This window comes from Acanthisitta chloris, unplaced genomic scaffold (genome assembly GCF_000695815.1).
Source record: "Acanthisitta chloris isolate BGI_N310 unplaced genomic scaffold, ASM69581v1 scaffold13901, whole genome shotgun sequence".
Taxonomy (NCBI): Eukaryota; Metazoa; Chordata; class Aves; order Passeriformes; family Acanthisittidae; genus Acanthisitta; species Acanthisitta chloris.
Window position 1 is genome coordinate 605 of NW_008654433.1, and position 24,453 is coordinate 25,057.

At 41.2% G+C, this 24,453-nt stretch overlaps 1 protein-coding gene across 1 annotated transcript; it reads left to right on the forward strand.

Annotated features, from left to right (window-relative positions):
* Window positions 1-2,103: 2,103 nt before the first annotated feature.
* Window positions 2,104-23,435, forward strand: LOC103810617 (ras GTPase-activating-like protein IQGAP2; the record flags this gene model as incomplete). The annotated part of the gene is made up of 16 exons (XM_009083525.1): window positions 2,104-2,194; window positions 6,582-6,743; window positions 7,953-8,095; window positions 9,093-9,263; window positions 12,105-12,188; window positions 12,868-12,939; window positions 13,105-13,174; window positions 13,488-13,696; window positions 14,404-14,553; window positions 15,322-15,485; window positions 16,043-16,267; window positions 16,992-17,132; window positions 17,779-17,863; window positions 19,457-19,689; window positions 21,790-21,922; window positions 23,333-23,435. Coding segments are annotated over 16 exons (2,236 nt in total), but the record flags the coding sequence as incomplete, so codon positions are not given.
* Between the last annotated feature and the right edge of the window lie 1,018 nt (window positions 23,436-24,453).

Below are 24,453 nucleotides of genomic sequence, written 5' to 3' on the forward strand. Positions count from 1 at the left end.
CTTCCTGTAAGGGACTACACAGTGATTGATCTGTCCTCCAGGAGCATCCTGTAAGCATGTGGTTTATGGTAAGGAGCTAATTTGTTCTTTGTCTCCTACAGGAGAGGGTGTGACGTATCCAAATATGCACACATGACTCAGTTTCAGCCTCTGCCCGACACAGAGATAAAATTGCTTTGCAGTAGCAATTTAACTCCTAATTCACCACGAGTCTGAAGCTGATGTGCAGGTTTCTGCTGGAATTTGCACACACAGATATTTGGGTTGAAAAGGTGTTTTCTGGAAAAATTCAAAGGGTGCATTTAGTAAATCCTCAAGGGTTTTAGTCCAGAGACTGAAATGTCATGTGGCTGGATCTGTACGCCCCTCAAGAAAGAAGCCAGGCTTGGAGAGGAGTGTGATCTCAGTCTATAGCGAAGGTGGAAAGAAGCCAAACATACAAACATTCCTTAAGAAAACTGCGTTCTACTTTGCCTTCTGCCTCTCAACCCACTGCTAGTCGTCTGGCTCCTTCATTCCAGCTGCTGCCTCCCTTCAGATAGCTCCCACCTCCCTACAGCCTGCAACCTCTAAAACCTTTCCCCTATTTTCATCTGCTGTTTTGTTGATACTTTCCTTTTTCTCTGACTGGATTTTTTTTTTTTGCCTTTCTTTTGTTTGTTTGGTTGGGTTTTTTTCCTCCTTGAATGCCAAACAACAGCAGCTTACTTCTGCAGGCAAAATTAACCCAAGTCTTGATCTAGCTTCCAAGCTAGTGGTGAGGCTCAGCATAAACTCTGCTTGGCTCGAGCACATTATCTTGTGTCTGTTCTTGTATTTAATGTGTTAAAGTTGGATATCACATAAGGAATTCTTTTCAGTGTCTCAGTCCTTTTCTCAATAATGCCAGCTGTAGTTTGGGAATTTAATAGACACTTTTTTTGAGTGTTAACTCTAACTCTCTTTTAGAGAAATGTGCAGTGTGTCCACTGCGCTGCGATTGTCTGACGCTACTTGATGTTTTTTATATCTGCTCCTCTGTTTATATATATGATGCAAACTGAAGAGCATGTGGATTTTACCCTGCTTTCTCACCATGTTTTATCTTTGTAATTTCTGTGGATTTCAGATCTTTGGCTCAGTGCTCAACCAGGGATATTCATTGCAAAGCTGATATTCTCTGTCCACACTGTGTTAGAGTGTGTTTCTAGCTGGGTTTTTTCCTGAAATATTTGTGTGTATGTACTACTAGATCTTTATCAATGAGTACATTCCAGTTTCTCATTAGGCTGTTATAGACCTGACACTCCTATTTCCTCTACAACATGAATTTTCCCCCCACCTACTGGATTTAAAATGTTATTTTAGCTCCAAACCCCTATTTGCTCTGCTGAAGTGTTGGTTCACCTGTGAACATGGGCAGCAGGGTTGTTTACTGGTGTTGAACCCACTTCCCTGCACCTTCTGTTTTAACTTGGGTTTAATGCCAAGAAGAGCAGTACCTGCTCTGCTGCTTAATTCCAGAAACATTTACCACTTGAGCTAAGTCATCATTACTAAACCTGAGCTGTCTTTCTGTGTGAGTTTTCACTGTTGTTTTCTAAGGTAATGTGTACTCAAGTATACACAGGGATCCTTTCCAAATAAGGGATTTTGAAGGACAGCCAACTTCCTGCAGTCTTCTTCTTTGTCCTCACCATGCTGTGATCACAGTGCTGCCTGTGTGGGTTTATGTGTCACTCAGACTGCTTTGCCAACGTATCATGGAAATTAAAATACTTCTAGCTTCACTCAAAATTGTAATTGGTCTTTAGCAGGATGAATTCTAGGTCAGCAGTGTCAGCACAGCACATTATTCAGAAGATCCCTAAGGTTTTACAGCCAAAAACTGGTATTTAAGTGAATTCTTCTATGCCTCAGAACTTTCAGAGCTTTACATTTGAACAGGAGTTTATTCAGGTCAGACTATGCATGTGTTTCATCGCTGATTTTAAGCAGTCAAATTCATTTTAGTGTCCAAGGGCTTTGCAAGAGGATATTCTACATTGGAGGTGTATCAGTTTATTCAGACAACTCCTTTGATAATTCAGTTTTCTCAAGGTTTTTTTCTATCTTTTTTTCCAGGAAACCCAAGATGACTCAGCACTTCTGTGGCTGGATGAAATACAAAAAGGGATCAGCGATGGCAATAACAACATAAAAGAAGCATTAATCTGTAAGAATTAATCTGCATTTGTACTGCTCTTGTTTTATCTTAGTCTTGAGAAACTGAAGTTGGTGATTTGTTACTGCCACTTCAGGGAAGAGTGGAAGCCCTTTAAATACTTGAAAAGAAATGGATGCATGTTCCTTGTCATACTGAAACTGGGGTGACTTAGAACTACAGGAGTGGTGTTAGTTTTATTATCTAAAGCAATCTTTAAGGCTTGACAAATAATTCAGTCAATTTGGTTATACAGGTTAATATCATGACTGAGATTTCTAGTGTCACTGTATCTTCACACAGCTCCCAAGACACATGAATGAGATACATATGCTCTTCAGGAGCTTATTCTTCTTACGTAAGACTAAAATCTTGATGCATGCTGTAACAGCAAATTTTTGTTTGCAGCTTTGCTTTATAATGTCTTTCATGAAGTGCTAACAAACAAAAATTAGGAACATTTTAACTTTAAAAGCAGGGTAAAAAGAGAACTCAGCTGTTGTGGGTTTATTCTGTTTTTGTTTTTGAGAAGTGCATGTTCTTTCAATCTATAAGGAAGAGGACACCTGTAGGAAAAATGCTGAGGCTTATCCTGTCAGAGTATTATGTACTGAATACTCTCAACACCTTCTATCAACATCTGGGTTGAACATAATAATTTTAGACAACTACTCCTAACAAACTTAAGCAAGTAATAAAGAAGCAAGTGTGGCTAGGGGTGCGTGGAGCACTCTGGAGAATGTGGTGGCATTGCCTGCCTGTTGCTGCCAGTGCAGACCAACTGAGGCTGGTAGCTTGGCACTGGGTATTGGTTAGCCTTCTGCTTGACTTGGCTTGGAGTGAGTCAGAGTTGCCTTCTTTTTGTACCTTAGGACCTTATGAATACAACAGCTGAAATCAGTGCACTCCTGCAGGGCTGTGCTTAGCCATCCTTAGTGCAGTGCAGCAGGCTGTGCACTCGCAGGTACATCAGCAGTTAGTGCTTGGGAAGTTGTGGGTGGAAGAAAACAAACACAGCTTGCTTTTACAAATAGCTATCCCTGCTGTACAAACATTGCATTTAGCATTACTGTTGCTTTAGAATTGAACAATTAATTAACTCTTCATGTAACAAGTCAGACACACTGAAGGCTGCTGAAGGACTTTTACAGGTCACACATCCCTAGTGGAAACCATCTCCCTTGTGTTTTCTGAGACAGGATCAGACACACACACAATGTCTTAACCAAGCTCTTGTACTGAGGAATACTGATACCTTCTTTTGTGGACAAAAGCAGCTTCCCATCAATGCCACCCGGAGCCATGAGGAAACATCTGAGCGCAGAGAAGGGAAGGAAATGTGTAGGTTATAAACAGATGTTAATTAAACCTAAAGAGCAACTTCAAAACATCCTTGTTTGTGTTCATTGGCATAAAAGCGTTAAGAATATGTAGCACAAATGACCTGCAGAAATCAGCACAGCATAATTCACATACCAATACCATGCAGTGTTGCTAATAGTAAGCCACTGCTCCATCCACTGCCTAGTTGTTGTAGTAAAATCTTTTCATATCATCTGTCGGTAGTAAAAGCACAGCTTTTCACAACCAAGGATGCTCAGTGGAACTGTTTTAACATGTTACTTGTAGGAAAAACTCTGCTGATCTTCTCTACCCTCTGGGTTGAAAGGAAGCAGTGTCAGCACAGCACATTCTTCAGAAGTGCTTGAAGGTTTTTGCAGCTAAAAACTGAGATTTAAAATTTCCCCATGGCACAGAACCTGACACTTCCTATAACCAACACATCCTGTCTCAGGAAGTTTTCATGTTGTGTTCACATAGTCTAAACTTAAAGTTCAGCTTGATCACAACTTGGAAACGGACTTTGGTTTGTTCTGTCTCAGATGCTCTTTTTTGAAAGGCAAACTGCTCCAAAACTGCTGCAAGGCAGTAAAATATTTATTTTTCAGTCAAAAAAAGTCTTTCTGGGATTGCTACAGTAATGGCAATAAAATAAGCAGTAAAGTAAGAGAAGGAACTGGCAGCTGTATGGAATCTGGATCACCTCCAAACTAATTTATATGCCCTACATAAATATGAAATAGTTCAATGTTAAAAATTTAAAAGACTTTTACAGTCTTCCCTGTCAGAAAAGAACTCTATATCTTGTATCTTCATTTAGGGAGAAGTGTTCAGTTAGTGCTGGTGCATCTCCTAATTCTTTGTGGTGCTTGCTCTGTGGTTTGCATCACCTTGCTTCACTTCTTGAGTCAGTTCCACCATTGTGCTCCTTATCTTAGTGGAAGACAAAATGAGATTGGCTAATTATCAGCTGTATAGCCTTCAGAAATAGACTCAGATACTGAGCTTAGTCTTGCACAGGAAGAGTCTATCTGTCACAAGAGTCCAAGTTATAGGAAAAAGCTGATCTTTGGCCCTATTGAGAGTTCAGACTTCTCACACCAGACAACTGTAGCTTTGTATGTCACAGCTGTCTGAGGGGAGGGTGGGTGTGGAAAACAGACCTTCACAGTGTTGATCCAGGAGCAGTCTGGAGCTGACAGTTCTCCTGCAGCTGGGGATGGCTGAACTCTATCTCAGCCTTTGTCTTGTAGCTTTCCAGGGCCCACACAGCCATTCTGTACAGCAATACCATCACTATTAATTGCTAGCACTTAAATAGAAGGGAATAATTTCTGCTGAATTGAGTTTTTTTCCCTACTAAACATTTGTCTTATATTTTCCTTTAAACATAAAAGCATGTTTAACTGAAAGATGAGAAAAGCCAGATGGCAGTGAACCTACAGAAACAACTCTCAGCTTAAGTTGTGTGTTTGCTGTCCTTTTAACAATAGCTTAAAGCACCTATAACTGTATGATGAAAAGGAGGAAGGAAAGCCTTCAACAGAGTTGACACGGCACATGGGGTGGTGTATCGGTAGGGCTGAGACCCCAGAGTCCCCCGGGCCAGCCACAGCCAGCTGGTAACTTGCGGCTTCCCAGTTTTTCCTGCTTTATTGCTGCTGAGGCCAGATGCCTGGGCATCACAGTGCCACAGCAGTGGTACAGAGATGTCTCCAGTCTTATGGAGAGTGTGCCTGTCCTTGTCAGGGGTCTGTTTCAAAGCACAGGGAGCAGGATGCTATCTGATAGGGATCCAGATGGTGGTGGTGTGGTGTTGTGCATCCACTTTGTTTCTCAACTGGCTGACAGTATATTTTTAGATTGATCTGTCTAGCTAAAGCCTAGCCATTCCACCTTAGTCAAACTAACCATAAAAAATAACTTTATCTTGCTGAAATCCTCTCCTGCTTGCTCAGTCTCGTGTCTGTGTAGCCTCTTTAGTAGATTTCTGATACTGAATGTCCTTTGGGCCAGGCCTGTGTGGGCAGAGTACTGAGTGTGTGCAGGGACCTTGTATTGGTCTGAATAGACACAAGATCAGGAAAAGTGTTTGGTGTTGTGGTATCAAGTACAATTGTGGGATGCAAACATAGGCAGATTCACTTACACCAGTATATGATGTGTATGATCCAGCCATATGTCTTCACTTGTTCCTCTGTGCTTGGATCTTGAATTTAGATGTGAACAAAGATTTTTAATGACCAGACCAGCCACTTCTAAAGCAGCCATCTGGCACTTTTGAAGTGTCATGTGCTTCCACACTCTGTCAGTGGTGGTATCAGCTTCTTCAGTCGTGGTGGGACCTGCACAAAGCAAGAGATGCTTAGGAAGTCCTGAATTAGAATATGGGTAATGTTATATAATCTCAAAGTTTGCACATGCTTCACAGCATCACCTCAGGGCACTTTTATGTGCCCTGGAAGTAAAACCTGCATCTCTGGTAAATTCAGGGCCATGAATTTGCTTCAAACAAACTTTAAACAAGCTCCTGAAGGTGAGTTAAAGGAAAAGGGTAGCTTCAGGATGCTGACTGGGTTGCTGCAAGAATTTGCTTGAGGCAATTGGTTTTAATTCCCATTTTGTACAGTATAAATGAATGTTAAGGTTTACAACTTGTAACTGAATGACAACATGCACCTCTAGAAGGTTCCCAAGTGATCAGCCTGTCAGGACAGGCTGGGTGTGTGGGTACTGGCCATCCTCACCTCTGCCCTACTGTCAGCTGGTTGTGTCACTTGATGGGGGCAGCTATGCCCTCAAAACCACTCTTGCTATGTCTGCATCTCAGTCCGGACGGAGCACACATTTTCTACCTAACACAATTGCTCTTTTCAAAAATACTTGTCTTTCCAAGCATGAAGCAGGCTGCAAATGGGTAAAGCACTGAATTGCTGTGTATGTCATGCTGCCTGTGTGTTCTAGTCTTAGAAGTCCATTCTCAATGCTGCTAGAGGCTAGAGTTATGGGTGCATAGAGTACGAGACACTTAATTTTCTTTGTCATTATTTTATCCTAGTGGCTGTTGGAACATCAGTGACTAACAAGTGCTTGGAGAATGGTGATTCACAGTCAATCCTGATGGTACTGCAGTCCAAGTTTGGATTAAGAGTAATTCCTGAGTGTGCTGAAGCCTACTTCAGGAACCTCTCTGAAGCCAAAAACCTGAAAACTACAGAAGGTAAAAACCTTCCTGAATAGAACAGTTCCATGTTTCCATATCACTGAGGCAACCAGAAAGTTAGAACAGGTTTAGCCACAATCACTGTAAATTGAGGAAGACAGCTGCTGGTTTTAAGTCTTTTGATAAATATACTTTTCCACGTGCTTTTTATGTGTTGCTGAGCTCCTGCACACATCATTCAGACCACAGTACATGGTGAGAAATTAGTGGTTTCCAGAGTCTAGTTTAGACTTTCTAGAATCTCAAACCAGCCTCTGAGTGAATTCAGGGCAGCTTCTCTGTGAGTGTCAATAGACTAGTCCATCCTCTCAGAAAACCATATTGCTCTCTGATACTACTTTTTTTTCCCCCACTAGCAGGTGCAGAGAAGAGTTAGACTAAACAATTCAGCCTTGCAGGTTGCTGTCAAAGATCAAGTCAGGCCCTGACAGTGCCCGCAGCTTATTTATGGTCCGTGTGTATTGCCACAGCAGTAGTTACCAGCAAAAGCTGGGGCTAGAATCTGCCCTTGGAAAGATGATGGGATGTTTTGTCACGTTAGAGCTACAAAGTTGCCCATAGCTAACAGCAGCCAAAATTAGCCATCAGTTAAAGAAATAGTTACTGTCAATGTAGTACACTTTCTGACAGTAGATAGTCATGTTTCATCGCACAACATGAGTGCTTTGAGGACAGACCTTACCAGCTTTATCTTGGGGGCTTTTGTTCATGAGGAAATGAGGCTTTTCCTACCTGTCAGGATACAGACTTGTTTACCAAAGCACTAAACAAGACAATGATGTGGATATGGGAAATGTCCTGTGTGAGGTAAGTGTCAAATAAGTCCTGCGTTTGGACAGAACACAAAACCGTTTTTTATAAACATAGTCTCAGTTCTGCTTACCTGAGTGATGATGGAAGGTGTAGCACAGTTTCAGGAGCACTAACTTGGCATGCTGGGGTTTGAAAAGGCTGGCAGTGGATCTGTACTACCTCATACCTGTTTCACTAACCTCAGAGCTGTGTTACTCTAGAGGAATGATCCTGATCCACCTAACAGGGTATTTTTAAAATCCTTACTACAATCCAGCCCAAGATACAGAGTGATTTTGCATACAAAATGGCTTCACAACAAATGCAGGCAGGGGAAATGGGTAGGGAGAGCTGCAATTTATCAGTGAAACAGGGCACAAATGTGTACTAATGGTATGTATATACTGCTTCTAGGTTCCAGTGAAGGTCCATGGATTAAACTTGTAATGAAAGGCATGTATGATTACTATTACAATGTGCAAAATGAGGAAGGTACCTGTGCTGCCCCTGTAGGAGTTGTACCAAAAACTTCATGGCTAACTGGTGAAGAAATCCAGGTAGGTGGATGAAACATTTGCTTTTGTTGCAAATGCAACATAAACATTTGAGAGAGAGAGTATGAGACATGGGAATATCAAGGGAAGAGGCTGAGGTGGGTGAAACTGAACTCACTTTATCAGTATCTGCTTCTAGCAAAAGCAGCATCTTAAGTCTAAGTAGATAGTGATAGCAAAGCCTCCTGTCTGGTGTCTGGCAATGATTTAGGGATTTCCTTACTGGAAGTTATAGCATTCCTATTCACGGCCACCAGCAGACACCAACAGAGGGAAGCATGGTTGCTTCCATATCCTTTCAGTTTGTTTCAACTTTGCATTGGCCTACAACAAGGAGTTTCATGAAGTATTTGGGTGCAAGTGGAACCACCATTTTATGTTTAAATCTGATCCTCTGACAGCATTCTTTTATCTCCAAATTCAATAGGATGTGTGTGCTACTTAAACTCCCTTACTGTAGAGGTTTTGCCTGAGTGTGAAATATAACTTAAAACAAAGCAGATCACATAAGTTACTGCACAATTTTTTTTTCGTTTTTGCTCTGATGCAGCTCATCTAGGTTACAGGATTACACCTCTACAGAAACAGCTCAAATCACAGCGTAGGTCCTCCTGAAATCCTGACTGCAGCAGTACCTGAGTGTGCTTCTCAAAAGAGAACTCACTGAGTCAGTATTTCTAGATGTCTGACTTGCACAAAAAACTTGTGACTGTTAGGAAACTCTCCTAAAGTATAAGAAAAAATACTCTCTTAATATAGCATATCCATTTGAACAACTGAAGCTTGATAGAAGTCCAGTTATCCTTTGTACACAGTTCAGTGGTAGGAAAGTAGCTCTTCCTTCTTACTGAGTAAAATCCAGGGGTAAATCAGAGGCACTTGGATAGGGTGAACGTAAGATGCAGAGATGATGGAGAGAATACAGACCAAATTCCAGGATGCTTTTGGGTTGACTTCTTTCTGCCTTTAAATGATCTTCTTTTCCGTGATCTCTTAACAGAACATTGTTGGGCAAGTTACAGCAGATTACAATCGAGAGCAGCTCTGGCTTGCTAATGAAAATCTCATTGTTCAGCTGCAAGCCCGAGCAAGGGGATTCCTAGTCAGAAAAAACTATCAGGAGAGAAAAGCATATCTTCAAAACCAGGAGCCATCTGCCATCAAAATACAGGTATTGTTCTAGAACAAGAGGGTAACATGGCTTGGGCAGTTTTCTGCATGTAAATGGTGATATGGCTGATGACTATCAAATTCTCAAATAGATCTGTCTCCCTGTTTTCATTAGCAGCAGTTTAAACTTCTACATCTGCAATTACATGTGACTTCATGTAGCAACTATCCAGTTGTAAAAGAAGGGATCGTATCCACCTTTTCCCACTCTGGGAAAAGCTCAAAATTACTCAGCCCTGGCTTTGTTCTGACGTGCTCAGGTTTTTGTGTGGTTCACCTAGCTATGCACAGGAAAAGACCAGAAGATATTTGTTGAGTATCGAGGTGAAAATTCCTTGGCAAGGCATGACTTAAGAAACACATTCCTTTCTGGACTATCCCCGGTTGGAAGTGGTTTGCCTCTGCTCCATGAAGTCATAGCTGGATAGGGAGTGGCAGCCACCCTGATATTCTCTGGCAGTATTTCTTGGATGTCTTCAGTTTGCTGAACTCCAAAAGGAGTATAAAGGGAACTTTCTGCTGAGGGTGCAAACACTTACACATACATGCACACTGGTTGTAAATGGTGAAATAGGAGCAATTTATTCCAGTCTTGAAGAACAATCAAACGCACCATCGCCACCACCCCAAAAAAAAACAAAACCGAGGAAAAATGTACAACTGAATTTTTTACTCTACAGTAACTTTGTTTAGCAAATCATTATGACAAATACCTTTACCACTAGTAGCTGTTTTTGGGATTGACTTTTCATTTTCTGACACTGTGTCTGAGCCCAGTAAAGGATTGTACTTGGAGGAATTCAAGGTATGTGAATAGGCTTAAAAATGTGGAGAAATGTAGGTAAATAAAGTTGTTCTCCATTTTTTTTCTCTGAGCATGAAAATAGAAATGACTTGTGGAAAGACAACAAGGGGAGGACAAGGCTGGTGCCACTGGCTGGATAGAGATGACAGGCAATGTGCAGCAAACACAGCAAGAGTATCTGTTCTCCCTGTTGTTGGGTTCCTTGCCAAGAGTTTGCTTCTGAGCTAGCAAATGGAGAGCACGGATGGAACTGGGATGTTATTATCTGTGGCACGAGATAGTGAGTGACTCTGGAAAACCATATACTTGGCAAAGAGGCCAGGGTAAGAATAATGTGGGTCCAGGTAGCTAGGTAGGGCAGAGCTTTTGGATGTAAAAAATCAGAGACTAGTTAAGGCCGGAAGGCACCACACTGAGTCAATTGGTCCAACTTTCCTGTTCAAACAGGGTCATCGTAGAGCACAGGGTGCAGGATTGCATCCAGGTGGTTCTTAATATCTGCACTGTGGAAGAATACATGACCTCTCTGGGCAATCTGTTCCAATGTGTGCTCACCCTCACAGTAAAGAAGTTCTTCCTCAGATTCAGGTGGAACTTCCTGTACATCAGTTTCTGCCCATTTCCTGTTGTTCTACTGCTCAGCACCTTGGAGCAGAGCTTGATCCATCCTCTTGGCACTGCCCCTTCAGATACTTGTAGACAGTGATGAGGTCCCTCTTAGTCATCTCTTCTTGAGACTGAACAGCCCCAGCTCCCTCAGTCTTTCCTTGTGGGAGAGATGTTCCAGTCCCTTCAACATCTTTGTTGCCCTCTGCTGCCCTCTGCCCTAGGAGCTCCATGTCTCTCTTGCCCTAAGAAGTCCAGAACTCAACACAGCACTCCAGATGTGCCTCACCAGGGCTGAGCAGAGAGGCAGGATCCCCCGCCTCAACCTGCTAGCAGTACTCTTCCAAATGCACCCCAGGATTCCATTGGCCTTTTTGGTCCCCAGGGCACACTGCTGCTCATGGACAGCTTGTTGTCCACCAGGATTTCCAGGTCCTTCTCCACAGAGCAGCTTTCTAGCAGGTCAGCCCCAGCCTGTACTGGTGCTCAAGGTTATTCCTCCTCAGGTGCAGGACCTGCACTTGCCCTTGTTGAATTTCAGGCACTTCTTCTCTGCCCATCTCTCCAACCTGTTGAGGTCCTTCTGAAGGGCAGCACAGCACTCTGAGGTATCAGCCACTGCTCCCAGCCAGCTTTGTGTTGTCAGTGAACTTGCTGAGAAGGCAACTCTGTCCTTTCATCCAAGTCATTGAAGAATAAGTTAGACAATACTGGACTCTGTACAGAACCCTGGGAGACACCTTTGGTGACAGCCTCCAACTAGACCCTGTGTCACTGGTTATGACCTTCTGGGACCTACCACTCAGCCAGTTCTCAATCCACCTCACTGTCCTCTCATCCAGTCCACATTCCTGAGTGTGTCTTTGACCATGTTGTGAGAGACAGCCTTGCTGAAGTCAAGGTGGGCAATGTCCACTGCTCTCCCATCATCCATCCAGGTAGAGGTTTTGTCACAGTAGGAAATTAGGTTGGCCAAGCATGATTTACCCGTAGTGAATTCATGATGACTACTCGTGGTCACCTTCTTGTCATCCATGTGGATAGAGATGGTCTCCAGAGCGAGGCACTCCAGCACCTTTCCAGGGATCGAGGTGAGGCCAAGACATGGGCAACAGCTGTCAGTCTTCCATATGTGAGTGACTGGCTGCTAAGGATGTGGGTGTACTGGAGATAAGAGGAAAGATGACTTGAAGGAAGTGAAGGAAATGGTACTAGACAACAAAATGTGCTGAGATTGGGCAAAAATAGCATGAAATGTATCAAGGCACCTTCAAAAAGAGAGGCAAGCTTACTTAGACCTCAGTTATCCTTTTATCACAGTGGCAGTTTTTCTCTATAAGATAAACAGTTAATGATTTTAGTGTATATACATCTGTTTTAATAAATATGTTTCTTTTTTATGATAATGGTCTCTTGCCTTCTATAAAATAGGCTTACTGGAAAGGATACAAGCAAAGGAAAAGCTATGTTGAAAGATTAAAGGTGCTTCAAGGCAACGTTGCTGCTGTTGTTAAGGTAAAATCCCAATGTGCTTTAGGGCCTGAATATGTTTTATCCCTTGGCTTAATCCTCCACCAGCTGGGAATCAGTCTAGGAGCACAAGCTAGAGGGTTTCCAGAAATCTGCATGGTGTTGAAAGTTGCTTCATTGACAGCTTAAGCAAATTACTTTTGAAAGCTCTGATTTTTACTTCCATCAGGCTTTGCTGAATTTGAGGGGCTCATCACAGAGCTCTCCTTACACTTCCATTTCCCTAATACTAAATTACAAAACAATTGGGATGAATGTGTTATTTCCTTAAAATCTGTCGAATCTGCTTTTCTGAGAAGTGTTCACTTTTCTGAGATGCTAATGGGAGGTTGTGCCATGATTAGAGCACAGGTCACGGGTGGAATATTGTTTCAGGATCTCGTGTTTCTGAGAGAGACTGGTTTAGAGCTGAGAGACAAAGGTAGAAATGAGTTCCAGAGATAATACTACACACAGGTGGCAGAACCTTGAACTCAAATTGCTTCTTCAGTAGGACCCCCTTAATCTGGTCAGTGGCCACTAGGAGCCTGATGGCAGAGCTGTCTATAGTCCTGAGCATGCAAGAACAGCATGTCTGCAGGAGTAGACTTTCAGAAACAGATTTAAAACATACAAGTCTGTGCAGTGTCTGCTAAGTTTTCATTTGATTTTATTTCATTTTCAGATTCAGTCATGGGTCAAAATGTGGCTGGCAAAGAGAGCTTACAGGAAACGTCTGCAATACTTCAAGGATCACGTGAGTCCTCTTTCTCCATTTTGAACACGAAGCTTTGAAGTAGGGCAATGTGGCAGCATGAGTAGTTTTGGGAAGCTCAGGGAAGAGGGTGCAGGTTTTGCAGTATGTTTCTGAGAAGAAGTGTATCATAACTGGATTCTTTTGCCTGAACTTGTTCTCTTTCAGAATGATCAAATTGTGAAGATACAAGCATTTCTCAGAGCAAACAAAGCCAGGGAGGACTACAGAACACTAAGTAAGTGGTAACAGTTGAATACTGTTTGTCTGGGGACAAGTATGTTACAGTGTTCAGTCTATTTTAACTTTCATGTGGGATTTCTCAGTCTCCTATTCAACTTAAAAGCAGATGCAAGGGTTTGCAAACCAGTTGTTCTACAGCTGAAAACTTTTTGCATAGTTGTACTCTTAAAGTATGACAAAATATTGCTCTAAGTGGCATAAACTTCTCTCTGCACTTCGGGAATCTTCCACACAGTGATCAATTACCTTAGGGTTTTAAGGGTGCTCAGTAGTATGTCAACTAACAAGCCTATTTTCTTCAACTCTAGTTGGTGCTGAAAATCCACCCTTGAGTGTTCTGCGCAAATTTGCCTACCTCTTGGACCAAAGTGACTTAGACTTTCAAGAAGAGCTAGAAGTGACGAGGTTAAGGGAAGAAGTGGTTACCAAAATTCGATCCAATCAACAGCTGGAAAAGGATTTGAACTTAATGGATATAAAGATTGGATTGCTGGTGAAAAACAGAATCACTCTTCAGGTCAGCAGGCTCTGTTAAATCTCCCTTGGGAGCATGCACTGAGTGTTGAAGGAGCTTGGGGTTTCACAATCACAGCACAGCTGAGGCTTGAAGGGACCTCTGGAGGTCTTTTGGCCCAATCCCCCTGCTCGACCAGGGCCACCCAGAGCAGGTTGCCCAGGACCATGCCCAGATGACTTTTGAATATCTTCAAGAATGGAGACTTCACAATGTCTCTGAGAAACCTCTGCCTGTGCTCAGTCACCTCCTCAATTAGTTAAATAGTCCTGGTAAATTAAACACTTGGCATGTTTCTGCCTTGTGCTAGATGTTGTTCTCTTGTCTTGAGCTGTATGTCATTCTGTGTTTTGCTAGTTGTGGACAACAGTAATTACTTGGAAAATTTAAAATCTTTTATATCTTTTCTGTGGTAAAATATGGTAGAATAGACTTCTCATCATATTGAAAAGCTTATTCAATGTTAATTAGTCATGAATGAGTCTGCACAGGAGATCAGGTCCCATACAGTCATTGCTGGCAAGTCATACTGGTGACAAGATAAAGATGTTCAGAAGAATGGTTAGTGAATAGAGCAGCAAAATATACAAAGGTCCTAATTAAGGCCCTAGGAGTAATATCACTTTTAACATGGTTGGGAAAATGTTATTTTTTCCAATTTACCTGTTTTGTGAATGTATAATCTAGATTTTTTTATCATCTGCCTGCAGGATGTGGTACTGCACAGTAAGAAACTTAACAAAAAGAGCAAAAGTCAGCTGGAGGAGATGGTTATGGTTGACAAACAGGGGATCAAAGGTTTGAGTAAAGAGAGAAGAAAGAAGCTGGAGGCTTACCAACATTTATTCTACCTGCTACAGGTAAATTTTAATGTAAAAATTAACATAGTGGCAAACTGCTAAAGAAAAACTAGGAATATACTGCATGTTTTGTTTTAATGATTGTAGTAGTGATTATGAAAATATTTCCAAATAACATGCAGACTGCAGCAAACACTGTGACCAACTTCTAGTATTGCCTATGATTGAGAACATCCTTTCTGTCTTTAAACCATGCAACAAATATAGCTGGTTTTAGCTTGAGTATAACTTCAGTCTATACTGAAGCTGAAGAGAAATGTTTTCCTCCATATATAATTTAGTTCATGTAAGTCACTATTGCTGTGCATTATGTGGTGGAAAGGAAGTTGCCTGCAATGCAGCTGACAGCATATAATCTATCTGTCCTGGAGCTCTTCTTATCTCACTTCACTGGCATTTTTCTAGTAGAATTTTACATTCTCCCAGGCCAGAAGCCTTCTAACTCTGAAGTGGACACGTAGTGTGCAAAGTTGTCTTGGTAAATAGCCATTGTAACTTGGGAAATGGTCATTGCATACATAGATGCACAGATTACTCCCCAGGGACTACAAATAAAATCCTTAATGGTGCTTCTCACAGATATCTAGCTGTGCAGTATTGTGTTTCTTATGCATTAGGATTTGGAGGAAAATAAAGCCTGCATGGAAAAGTGACAAATGGGGTCAACATAAATGCTCTTGGTATGAACAGAAATGGAGAGAGAGCTGCCTCCCAAAGGGGGTAGTTTGTCATGGACTTCAGTATGCAAGTAACTTCTTTGTTTTCTAGACCAATCCCACATATCTGGCAAAGCTGATTTTCCAGATGCCACAAAACAAATCAACCAAGTTTATGGACACAGTCATCTTTACTCTATACAACTATGCCTCCAATCAGCGAGAAGAATATCTGCTTCTCAAACTCTTCAAAACTGCTCTAGAAGAGGAGATAAAGTACGTGCAGTCACAACAAAGCATTAATTCGTGTTGCCGACAGTTCAGCCAATGCTTCATACCTAAAAGAATTTGACAGCTCATCTTTAAATTACCATAAGATTGCATACATATTGTTGTTACTAAAGAAATTTGTTTTCAGAGTAATTTGTTCTCAAAACTCAAGTGATTTGCAATTCAGAAAAAATATTCTTCTATGAAAATATTGCTTGAAAAAATAGACATTAGGCCTTGTTGGATTTGTGCCTGAGTATTTAAGGCTGAAGAAAGCACTTGTTTTCCCTATGTTATGCAGAAAATTACTGAACAAGCATTTGGGTTTGAACCAGGTACATATTAGCTGCCACTAACTATGCTGTGTTCTTGGAACATTACTATAACACACACAGAGCTCAGGTGGCGGTTTCTATAATCTTGTTTTATATAAAAGCCTAAGAAATAGACTGTATAAGCAGGTTTTGAGGTAGAAGTAGGATAATTTAAAAACTGTGGGTTTTGAAAACATGGATAACTGGATACATAAATCAGAGCTGAGAACTCTTCTGCCCTTGATACAGCTCTAAGGTAGACCAGATTCAGGACATCGTTACTGGAAACCCTACTGTCATTAAGATGGTCGTCAGCTTCAACCGAGGTGCTCGTGGGCAGAACACTCTGCGCCAGCTCCTGGCCCCAGTGGTGAAGGAGATCATGGATGACAAGTCCCTTATCATCAACACTAGTCCTGTGGATGTGTACAAGTCATGGGTAAACCAGCTAGAAATGCAGACTGGTGAGGCCAGGTGAGTGAGGAAGCTGGACATGCTGTACCGTTTAAATTCATTAGGAATCACAGAATGGATCAGGTTAGAAGGGACCACAGTAAGTCACCTGGTCCAATCTCCCTGCTCAAGCAGGACCATACCAGAGCACATGGCACAGGATTGTGTCCAGATGGTTCTTGACTATGTCCAGTGAGGGAGAATCCCTCAGTCCTGCTTTCCCATTCTTTCTCTGAGAAATTATACTTATGCCCGTACATCCCTTCCCCATCTTTCTGCAGCATAGTGAGCAGTTTGGGCAAGAGGTGCTTGAAAAACAGGTGCTTTAATTTACTCTGAACAACAAAAGGGATCACTTTTCTTGTCATGACGTTCCAAAGTGAATTACTTAATCTTTATAAGTGCTATGGAACAGTTTAGTGTTTTCCTCTGTTTTTATGACAGCATGTTAGTAGTGTTCCAGGCTCTGGACAAGCTGTGCTGGGACTGGGATGTGGGGATGCATGCCTTATTTGGATTGCCCTTTCGTAATTAAGAGAAGGTACATGACAGCATGTGCACCCCACCTAAACAAACTTCTCACCTCCAAAATAGGAAACTAATACGCCTGAGACTTGTTTCTTAACCAACTTCAGCTGTATTTGACTTTTATTTTGTTCAACTGATGGCCCTTGTGAAGAAAAAAGAAGTATTTTATTCTCAGATACATTTAGCCTGGTTTAATATCTGTTTGTTTGCTTTCCAGCAAATTGCCATATGATGTAACCACAGAACAAGCATTGACACACACAGAAGTGGTCAATAAACTGGAATCATCGATTCAGAGTTTGCGAGCAGTTACTGACAAAGTTCTCACATCCATATTCTCTTCTCTCAATATGATGCCGTAAGTGGCGAGTTAGGACACTCCAAGCTGCAGTTCATGTGCACAGTGAAGCTTCACTTGAAATTCGATGATAGAGATCCTTTCAAATTCTTGCCATGCTTTCAAAGGCTTGTGATACTCTCAAATGACTTCCCCACTAGAGGGAGAGGTTTCTCCACCTGTACTCTGCTGTAGCTCTCTGGGGAGCCTCTCCCTGTACTTGAAAGTTTATTTCTCGTTATCAACTCTGTGTTTCAAGGGACTGGGCGAAAAGCCAGTAACTTAAGCTGACTAGAATGATTGTTTTGTGTTTCATAGGGGAGTCAGAGAGGGACTCTTTGTTAGAAACTTGAGCGATAGGACAAGGGGTGACAGATTCAAATTGAAGGAGGGGAATTTAGGCTAGACATTAGGAAGATGTTTTTCCCTGTGAAGGTGGTGAGACACTGGCACAGGTTGCCCAGGGAGGCTGTGGCTGCCCCAACCCTGGCAGTGTTCAAAGCCAGGTTGGATGAACCTTGAGCAACCTGCTCTGGTGGGAGGTGTCCCTGCCCAGGGCAGGGGGTTGGGACTAGATGATCTATAAGGTTCATTCCAACCCTTAAAACTCTATGATTCTGTGTAAGCCTTTTCCAATATTCTTCCTTTTCATCTGTTCTACATGCAGTTATGGAATGAGATATATAGCCAAAGTTCTGAAGAGCTCTCTCCACGCAAAATTCCCAGATGCGACAGAAGATGAACTACTAAAGGTAGACTTCTGAGGGCAAATTACCAGCAATCGTTCTTTTAATGCCAAAAGGGAGTTTTATTGATACTAAGGAACTGAGAACATCAGCATTTACTAAAGGAATTTGGCAGTTCTTATTGGGTTGTAAAGGGGGTGGTGGAAGGGGAGAGGGAAACTGTTGTCACCAGCTAGGTGTGTTAATAAGTATGTTAATCTGAGTGCTCAGCTGTTCTTGTGTAAAACAGTGCTCAACCTGTTTTGGGTAGTAACTGTACTTAGAAGGCTGGACTTTATCTGCATCATCATGGGGCTTGGGTCTGTACTGAGGTCCTTGCCATCAGCAATCCTTTCATGGAGAACACTAGTCTCTTTTTCCCTTGGTATTTTTCCCCACTCACCTGTAGCCATTAACATATTAAGAAATTTGTAATTTAAATACAATGAGGAACTTCCCCAAAAGCAAACTTCAGGTAGGTCATTATGTTACACTGAAGTTGCTTGTAAAAGTTGTAGGAATGATGTCTGTACAGACTGAAGAGTAGGGTGTGAGTGATAAGCATGGGGCTGGAACACTTACTATCACTATCCTACCAAAGCTGTCGTGCCTCTTCAGAAAGCTGCGGGGAATAGCTCCATGAGCCTTACAGGCCTGTGAGAGACTGACAGTTCTCTCACATGGGAACTATTTGGGCTTCAATAAAGACCCTTCCATTAGTGTTTAATTACATGATTCTAAAAATACAAGGCAATAATTTCAATAGAACTTCCCTGTTGTTGCACCAAAAGACTCTGTTCAGTGTTTGTTTAAAAAAAAAAAAGCCAAATATAGTTATGGATGTATCTGTATATCCTGGTACCTTTAAACTCCTCAGCTGAAAAATTAATTCTGCTTCTATGTTGTAACAATATATTGGAAATCCTTCCAAGCAGCACTTATTGGGGCATTTCTGTCCATCATTTCTGCAACACAGATCAAAGACTTGCTCAATGCATAAAAAGAAATGTGAAGTAGTAAATGGAGCATAAGGCACCGACCTGAAAGCCTTTAAATGTATAAGTTGGAAGTTCTGCAGGGAACCACACATGAGATGAAGCAAATGGCAGTAAGAAAAGTCCTGCTCATTTCTGAGATCAGGAATTTTTTGAAGCCAGCATCTGCACAAGTTGCTGTAACATTGTTGTAGGAATTGCAGTTTTGGAAGATCTGTTCTCTAGCTTTGTAGGGCTGTGTTGCAGTCTTCACAGGAAATAATGGGCCCCTTGTCAATGAATGCATTAAATGCTGTCAGTACCTGTAGCACTTGAGAGAATGAGCACCTGGAGCTGAACCTTGTAAAACCTAGAAGAGTTGTGTTTAGCTCCATGCCTTGCATTAGCTGACCTAAAGCCAAATGGAAATGTGGTTGTAAAAGTCCATAACTCATGTTCACAGAGGTGTCGTAGGAGGCACATCACGTAAAACACCACAGGTTCTTAGCCACATAGGTCACATGCATCTTAGGGATTCTTCTAGCACCAGCACCTATGGTCTAATTTAGAAGTAGAAATGATTGCTCATGTTTGCAAAGTGTCATTACTGTATACAAAGGGAAGATCTCTTAATTTTTTCTTTTAGATTGTTGGCAACCTTCTGTACTATCGCTACATGAACCCTGCCATTGTTGCTCCTGATGGTTTTGATATCATTGATATGACAGCTGGGGGACAGATACACCCTGACCAGAGGAGGAACCTAGGCTGTGTGGCCAAAGTCCTCCAGCATGCTGCTTCTAACAAACTCTTTGAAGGAGAGAGTGAACATCTGTCATCTATGAACACTTACCTCTCACAGACCTACCAGAAGTTCAGGTATGTAAAGCCTTCACAAACACCTACACAGTAAGAGCTCTCTAGGATGATTAAAGCAGGTGGATTCCTTGTTGACAGGAATTCTCTGCTCAGAGTTAAAAATGTTGAGTAATCTCACAAAGAGAAATGCTCACTGCTGAGGAAGGTTGGAGCTGGAGTAACTGGTTGTATTTCTGCTTGAGCATAAACTTGAGATCATCTCTGCTGCCTTGGTTGCAGAAAGACTTCCTTAACTGCAAACACAGGCTAAGAACAAAGTGAGGTAATTCATTATCCAGCAGAAACAATGTCTCCTTTGAGCTGGGAGGACAGGTGAATGTTTTGTCTGAGGGGAAAAAAGCCTTATTTGTCAGGAAAAAGTTGCAGGTTTTATTTTTATTCTTTCACCTTTGAGAGATTCATTAATTTATCCTGCACGGTCATAGAAAACCGCATGTTTTGCTACACTCTGGGACATGAGTTCTTCGGGATTATTGCCCATTTTTTGGTGTGATTGCTGTTATTACTTTGAAGCATTGCTGAGTTTTGTGGCAAACTTGCATTCAGAAGTTCTATCTTTAGCATCTGCCCTTCATGAAAGCAAATGTACTGTTCACACAATGGGTTTCCTTGAAAGATCAGCCATGAACAAAAGAATACCTAAACTTAGTAATTTTCTTTAATGGAGTATTTAAGGATGTGATATGAACATGAAGAAGCAATAGAATAGAAAGTGTTATAGCAGGAGTAACAAATGCTAATGAAAGAGGGCCAACTAGAGCAGGCTTTGACCACTACAAAAGTATCCCTCTCCTAATTAAGCTAACTTTACACAAAACTGAGCATTATGCCTGAGCTCTGTGATTTAACTAAACCGTTCTTAAACACTGACGTGGCTACCCTCAGCTGCCTGCTCCCCTTGTATCCAGCACCTGCAAGTGCAATATTCACTATGCTAAAAGCTGCTAGCCCTGGTGAGACATCTTACTGTGCATTTATGAACTGATGCAGGAATTTGTCCAAACCCTTCCTAAACCTTTGACATCACCTGCCTCCACACCCTCCTCCCATAGCAAGATTTGTAAGTTTGCTGCCTGTTGGTTAAAATTGAAGTTTTCCTGCAGTTTCATTGCATGTCCTCTTGGCCATTATATTTTGGGCTTGATCAATATATTCTGTGCCCATCTCATGCCAACACCACTGTGATTTTTTTTTGTACAACTGGATTTGTACCCCTCAGCCTTCCCTCGCCAAACTGAGGAATCCCAGCCCTTTCCCATTGTTGTTGGTTGGCTGTTTTTTTCCCTAGTGCTTTAAAGGTCTTCTGAGCCTGAAACATCCTCATCAACGTCACAGAGCTGGCACAATGAAGGCAGCATGGCTCCTGGAGCAATCCTGTGGGCATCATCTAATACCCTGTTTCTCCCTGCTGCTCCAACTCAGGTCCACTCACTTTGGAAAACAAAGTGGTCCTCTGACAGGAGGACCTTGTTGGTACATGGTTGCATGTGCACATCCCTGAAGTTGTCAGTAGCTTGGAGGGACACCCACTGTCATTTTGGGAAGCAGATCTTGGTTCTCCATGTACATGCTAGTCATACTAACACTTCAACCATGCTCTGCACCTTTGACTCTCGAGGTTCTGATATTTATAAATACTGCGTTTTTCTATCATTTTGAGCAGCTCATTTTCTGCATAACAGCAATGTAAACATTCCCAAATGGTAATTTGGAGCAGCTAGTTCAAGCAGTTTCTTCTTCATACACCTCCTACTACAAAGTACCTTAATAAAATCAGAGGGTCTTTCTGTAGAAATCCTTTCATAACTTCTGGAGCATTAAATACAGATTTCTCTAAGTGTTTAACATTTACTAAGTTTTCACTCCTTGTTGAATACGGAGGAAAAAAATAACCTTTAAAATAACCTTTCACCATCTGTCCAGGAAAGAGAACACTTCATTTGTAATGATGTGTTGCCTTCAAAAGATTGCTTGAAACAGTGAGGGTAGACTGCAGGTTATAAGAGAAATATCAAAGACTTGATTGTGAGTTTTTTACACAGGCTAAATAAAGTGAATTTATAAGGGACAATTGTTGAAGTCTTTCTCATTTTCTCTTAGGAATTTTTTTCAAGCAGCATGTGATGTTCCTGAACCAGAGGAAAAATTCAATATTGATGAATACTCTGACATGGTGACCCTTAGCAAACCTGTCATATATATCTCCATTGAGGAAATTATCAATACCCATTCAGTAAGTCAATAAAAACAGACTAGTCAACAGACTAAAGAGACCAGATTATCAAATACTTGCTGGAGAAAGCTTAGTTTTCATTCTTTCTTTTAAAGGAATTTCTTCATCTCTGAAATTTTCTGAAGTTGAGTATTAGATTGCATTTTTCCTGGAATAAAAGACTGCTTCCATTCAAAAGCGTCAGCTTGAATAATTATTAGTATGTAAAATTTCTGATGGTGGAAAAGAACATTTTTGTTCTAATCTCATGTGGCATTCCTACCTTACACTTAAAAATACTTTCCTGTCTTGAATGAGGAAGTGGCACTAATTTGAAGAAGCTCCTTTGACTCTGAACAGAATAGAAATTGTGTTTTGTGACTGTGACATTGTCATATGATTCACTGGAAGCTCATGTAAATGTCTGATTTAGAAAGGCTGAAGCTGTGGCATCCTGCCAGTTTGTTATCATGGGTAAAGAACAGATTAACTGCACGGTTGTATGACTCATCGGGGTGAAAGTTGAATGTTTACCACATGTTTCTCCTAAAGCTGGGATATTACTATCTGTTTCCTGGCGTGCAGTGTGTCCTCTGTGTATCCCCAACCCCAACACAAAAAATCCACCAAACCCCAAGCTGAAACAGTGCCACCCCCTGAAAAACCCCACAAAAACTTCTCACAAATATTACCAGATAAACTATAGAAAAGGTAGAATACCCAACTCACAACAGACCACATTGTAAGTTACCTTTGTTTAAGTCAAAATTAATAACCTACTCTGCCAGAGACATATTTCCTGAATTGTATTTTTGTCTGTTCTTTTAAATTTTTAAGGTATAGACCTTTGTCTGTATGTTTATGGTCAGTGGTTATATGTAAACACCAGTCTTGATCAAAGATTCCTTTTAGTGGGTCTAATGTCTAACATAACATGTCCATTAAGAGCAGCAGGTGCTGCATGGCTGGTTTCTCTCTTACCTTACAGAAATAACTATATTTTGTATCAATGACACTATTGCAATCCACTGCAATGGATATACAGATAATAGGTGTCTTTCCATGGACTACCAACTCCGTCTTCATTCCTTTGTGTGCTAAATTAAGGATGCAGCACCAAAATGCTCTGATTTTTCGTCCTTTACTCTGAGACACATTGATAGTCCTAATCTCAAATCTTAAACTCCTGTTCAGCTGCAATATTCAGCATTCCAAATACGATTGCTGGAGGAGCATGGCAAGCTATATTAGTACAAGGGCAACTCTAAACTCTTAGTCCAAATTCAAGCATGTTCCTTGCCTTGGATCCTCCACAATCCCAATCATGTTAGGCCTGTGTTTTTCAGCATTAAGTTTTCAGATTTATTTTCAAGTATAAGAACACTGGGAAAGATTTTTCTGGATGATGACTTCATTTACATTTGTTTATAGCTACTATTGGAACACCAGGATGCCATTGCCACTGAGACTAATGACCTGCTGAATGAATTGCTGGAAGGCCTGGGACCTGTTCCTGACATAGAGTCTTTCCTTGGTAGGCTGTTTTTTGCCTTTATCAGAAACTTCATTCTAGGGGCAAAATGAAATGGGGGCTTGAATTAAATAATTTTGTGCCTCCCAGTGACAACTTCTGCTCCTTCATTTACTACAGAATTCTTTTCTGAACGCATTATGTAACATTGTGCCTCATATTTGAATCTTCTTCTAGCTGCATTACTCAGTTGGAAGATTAATGATGGGATTCAAAATCCAAACATCAGTTAATGTTTTGAGCAGAATCATCCAGTTGTTCTCAAACAAGTGATTTTTATTTCTTTAACAGCATGATCTTAAGATTTGCTAATGTTGGCTAGAAATTTACAAAAAAAGGTCTTGGAGAATTCTAAAACCAGATGGGTTTTTTTTTTTTACACATAATTATCTAAATAAGAGTGGTGTTTTTAAACTTATGCAAATTTACTAGGCAGGAATGGGTGTGACTGATAGTTAATTTGCATTAATTGTAGAAAAATGTGCAATGTTTAGAAAGTAACTAGGAATCATGGACAACACCAGCATCCAATAGCTGCTACTCTTTTGTTTTTTCACTGTCGCTGCATGTTAGGACAAAGGATGTTAAACTGTTTGTATTATTCTTTTAGAAAAAGTTGTGCAAGTCTTGCATATCAGCAACCTAAAAAGCAAGGATTGGTGGCATTGTTGAAATATTCTAGCCAGGCTTTTAAATAGTTACCTTAGAGTTTTGAGTGCTCAATGTGCAAAAAAAGACTCCTCCAAACTGGGAGGAATAACTGTGCTGTTCAATAAACTTAATATTAATGATTATTTCATAGAATCATGGAATCAACCGGGTTGGAAAAGACCTCCAAGATCATCAAGTCCAATTCTACCGCAGTTATTAGACCATGGCACTAAGTGCCACATCCAGTCTCAGCTTGAAAACCTCCAGGGATGGTGAATCCACCACCTCCCTGGGCAGCACATTCCAATGCCTGATCATTCTTTCCATAAAAAATCACTTCCTCATATCTAAACTAAACCTGCCCTGGCAG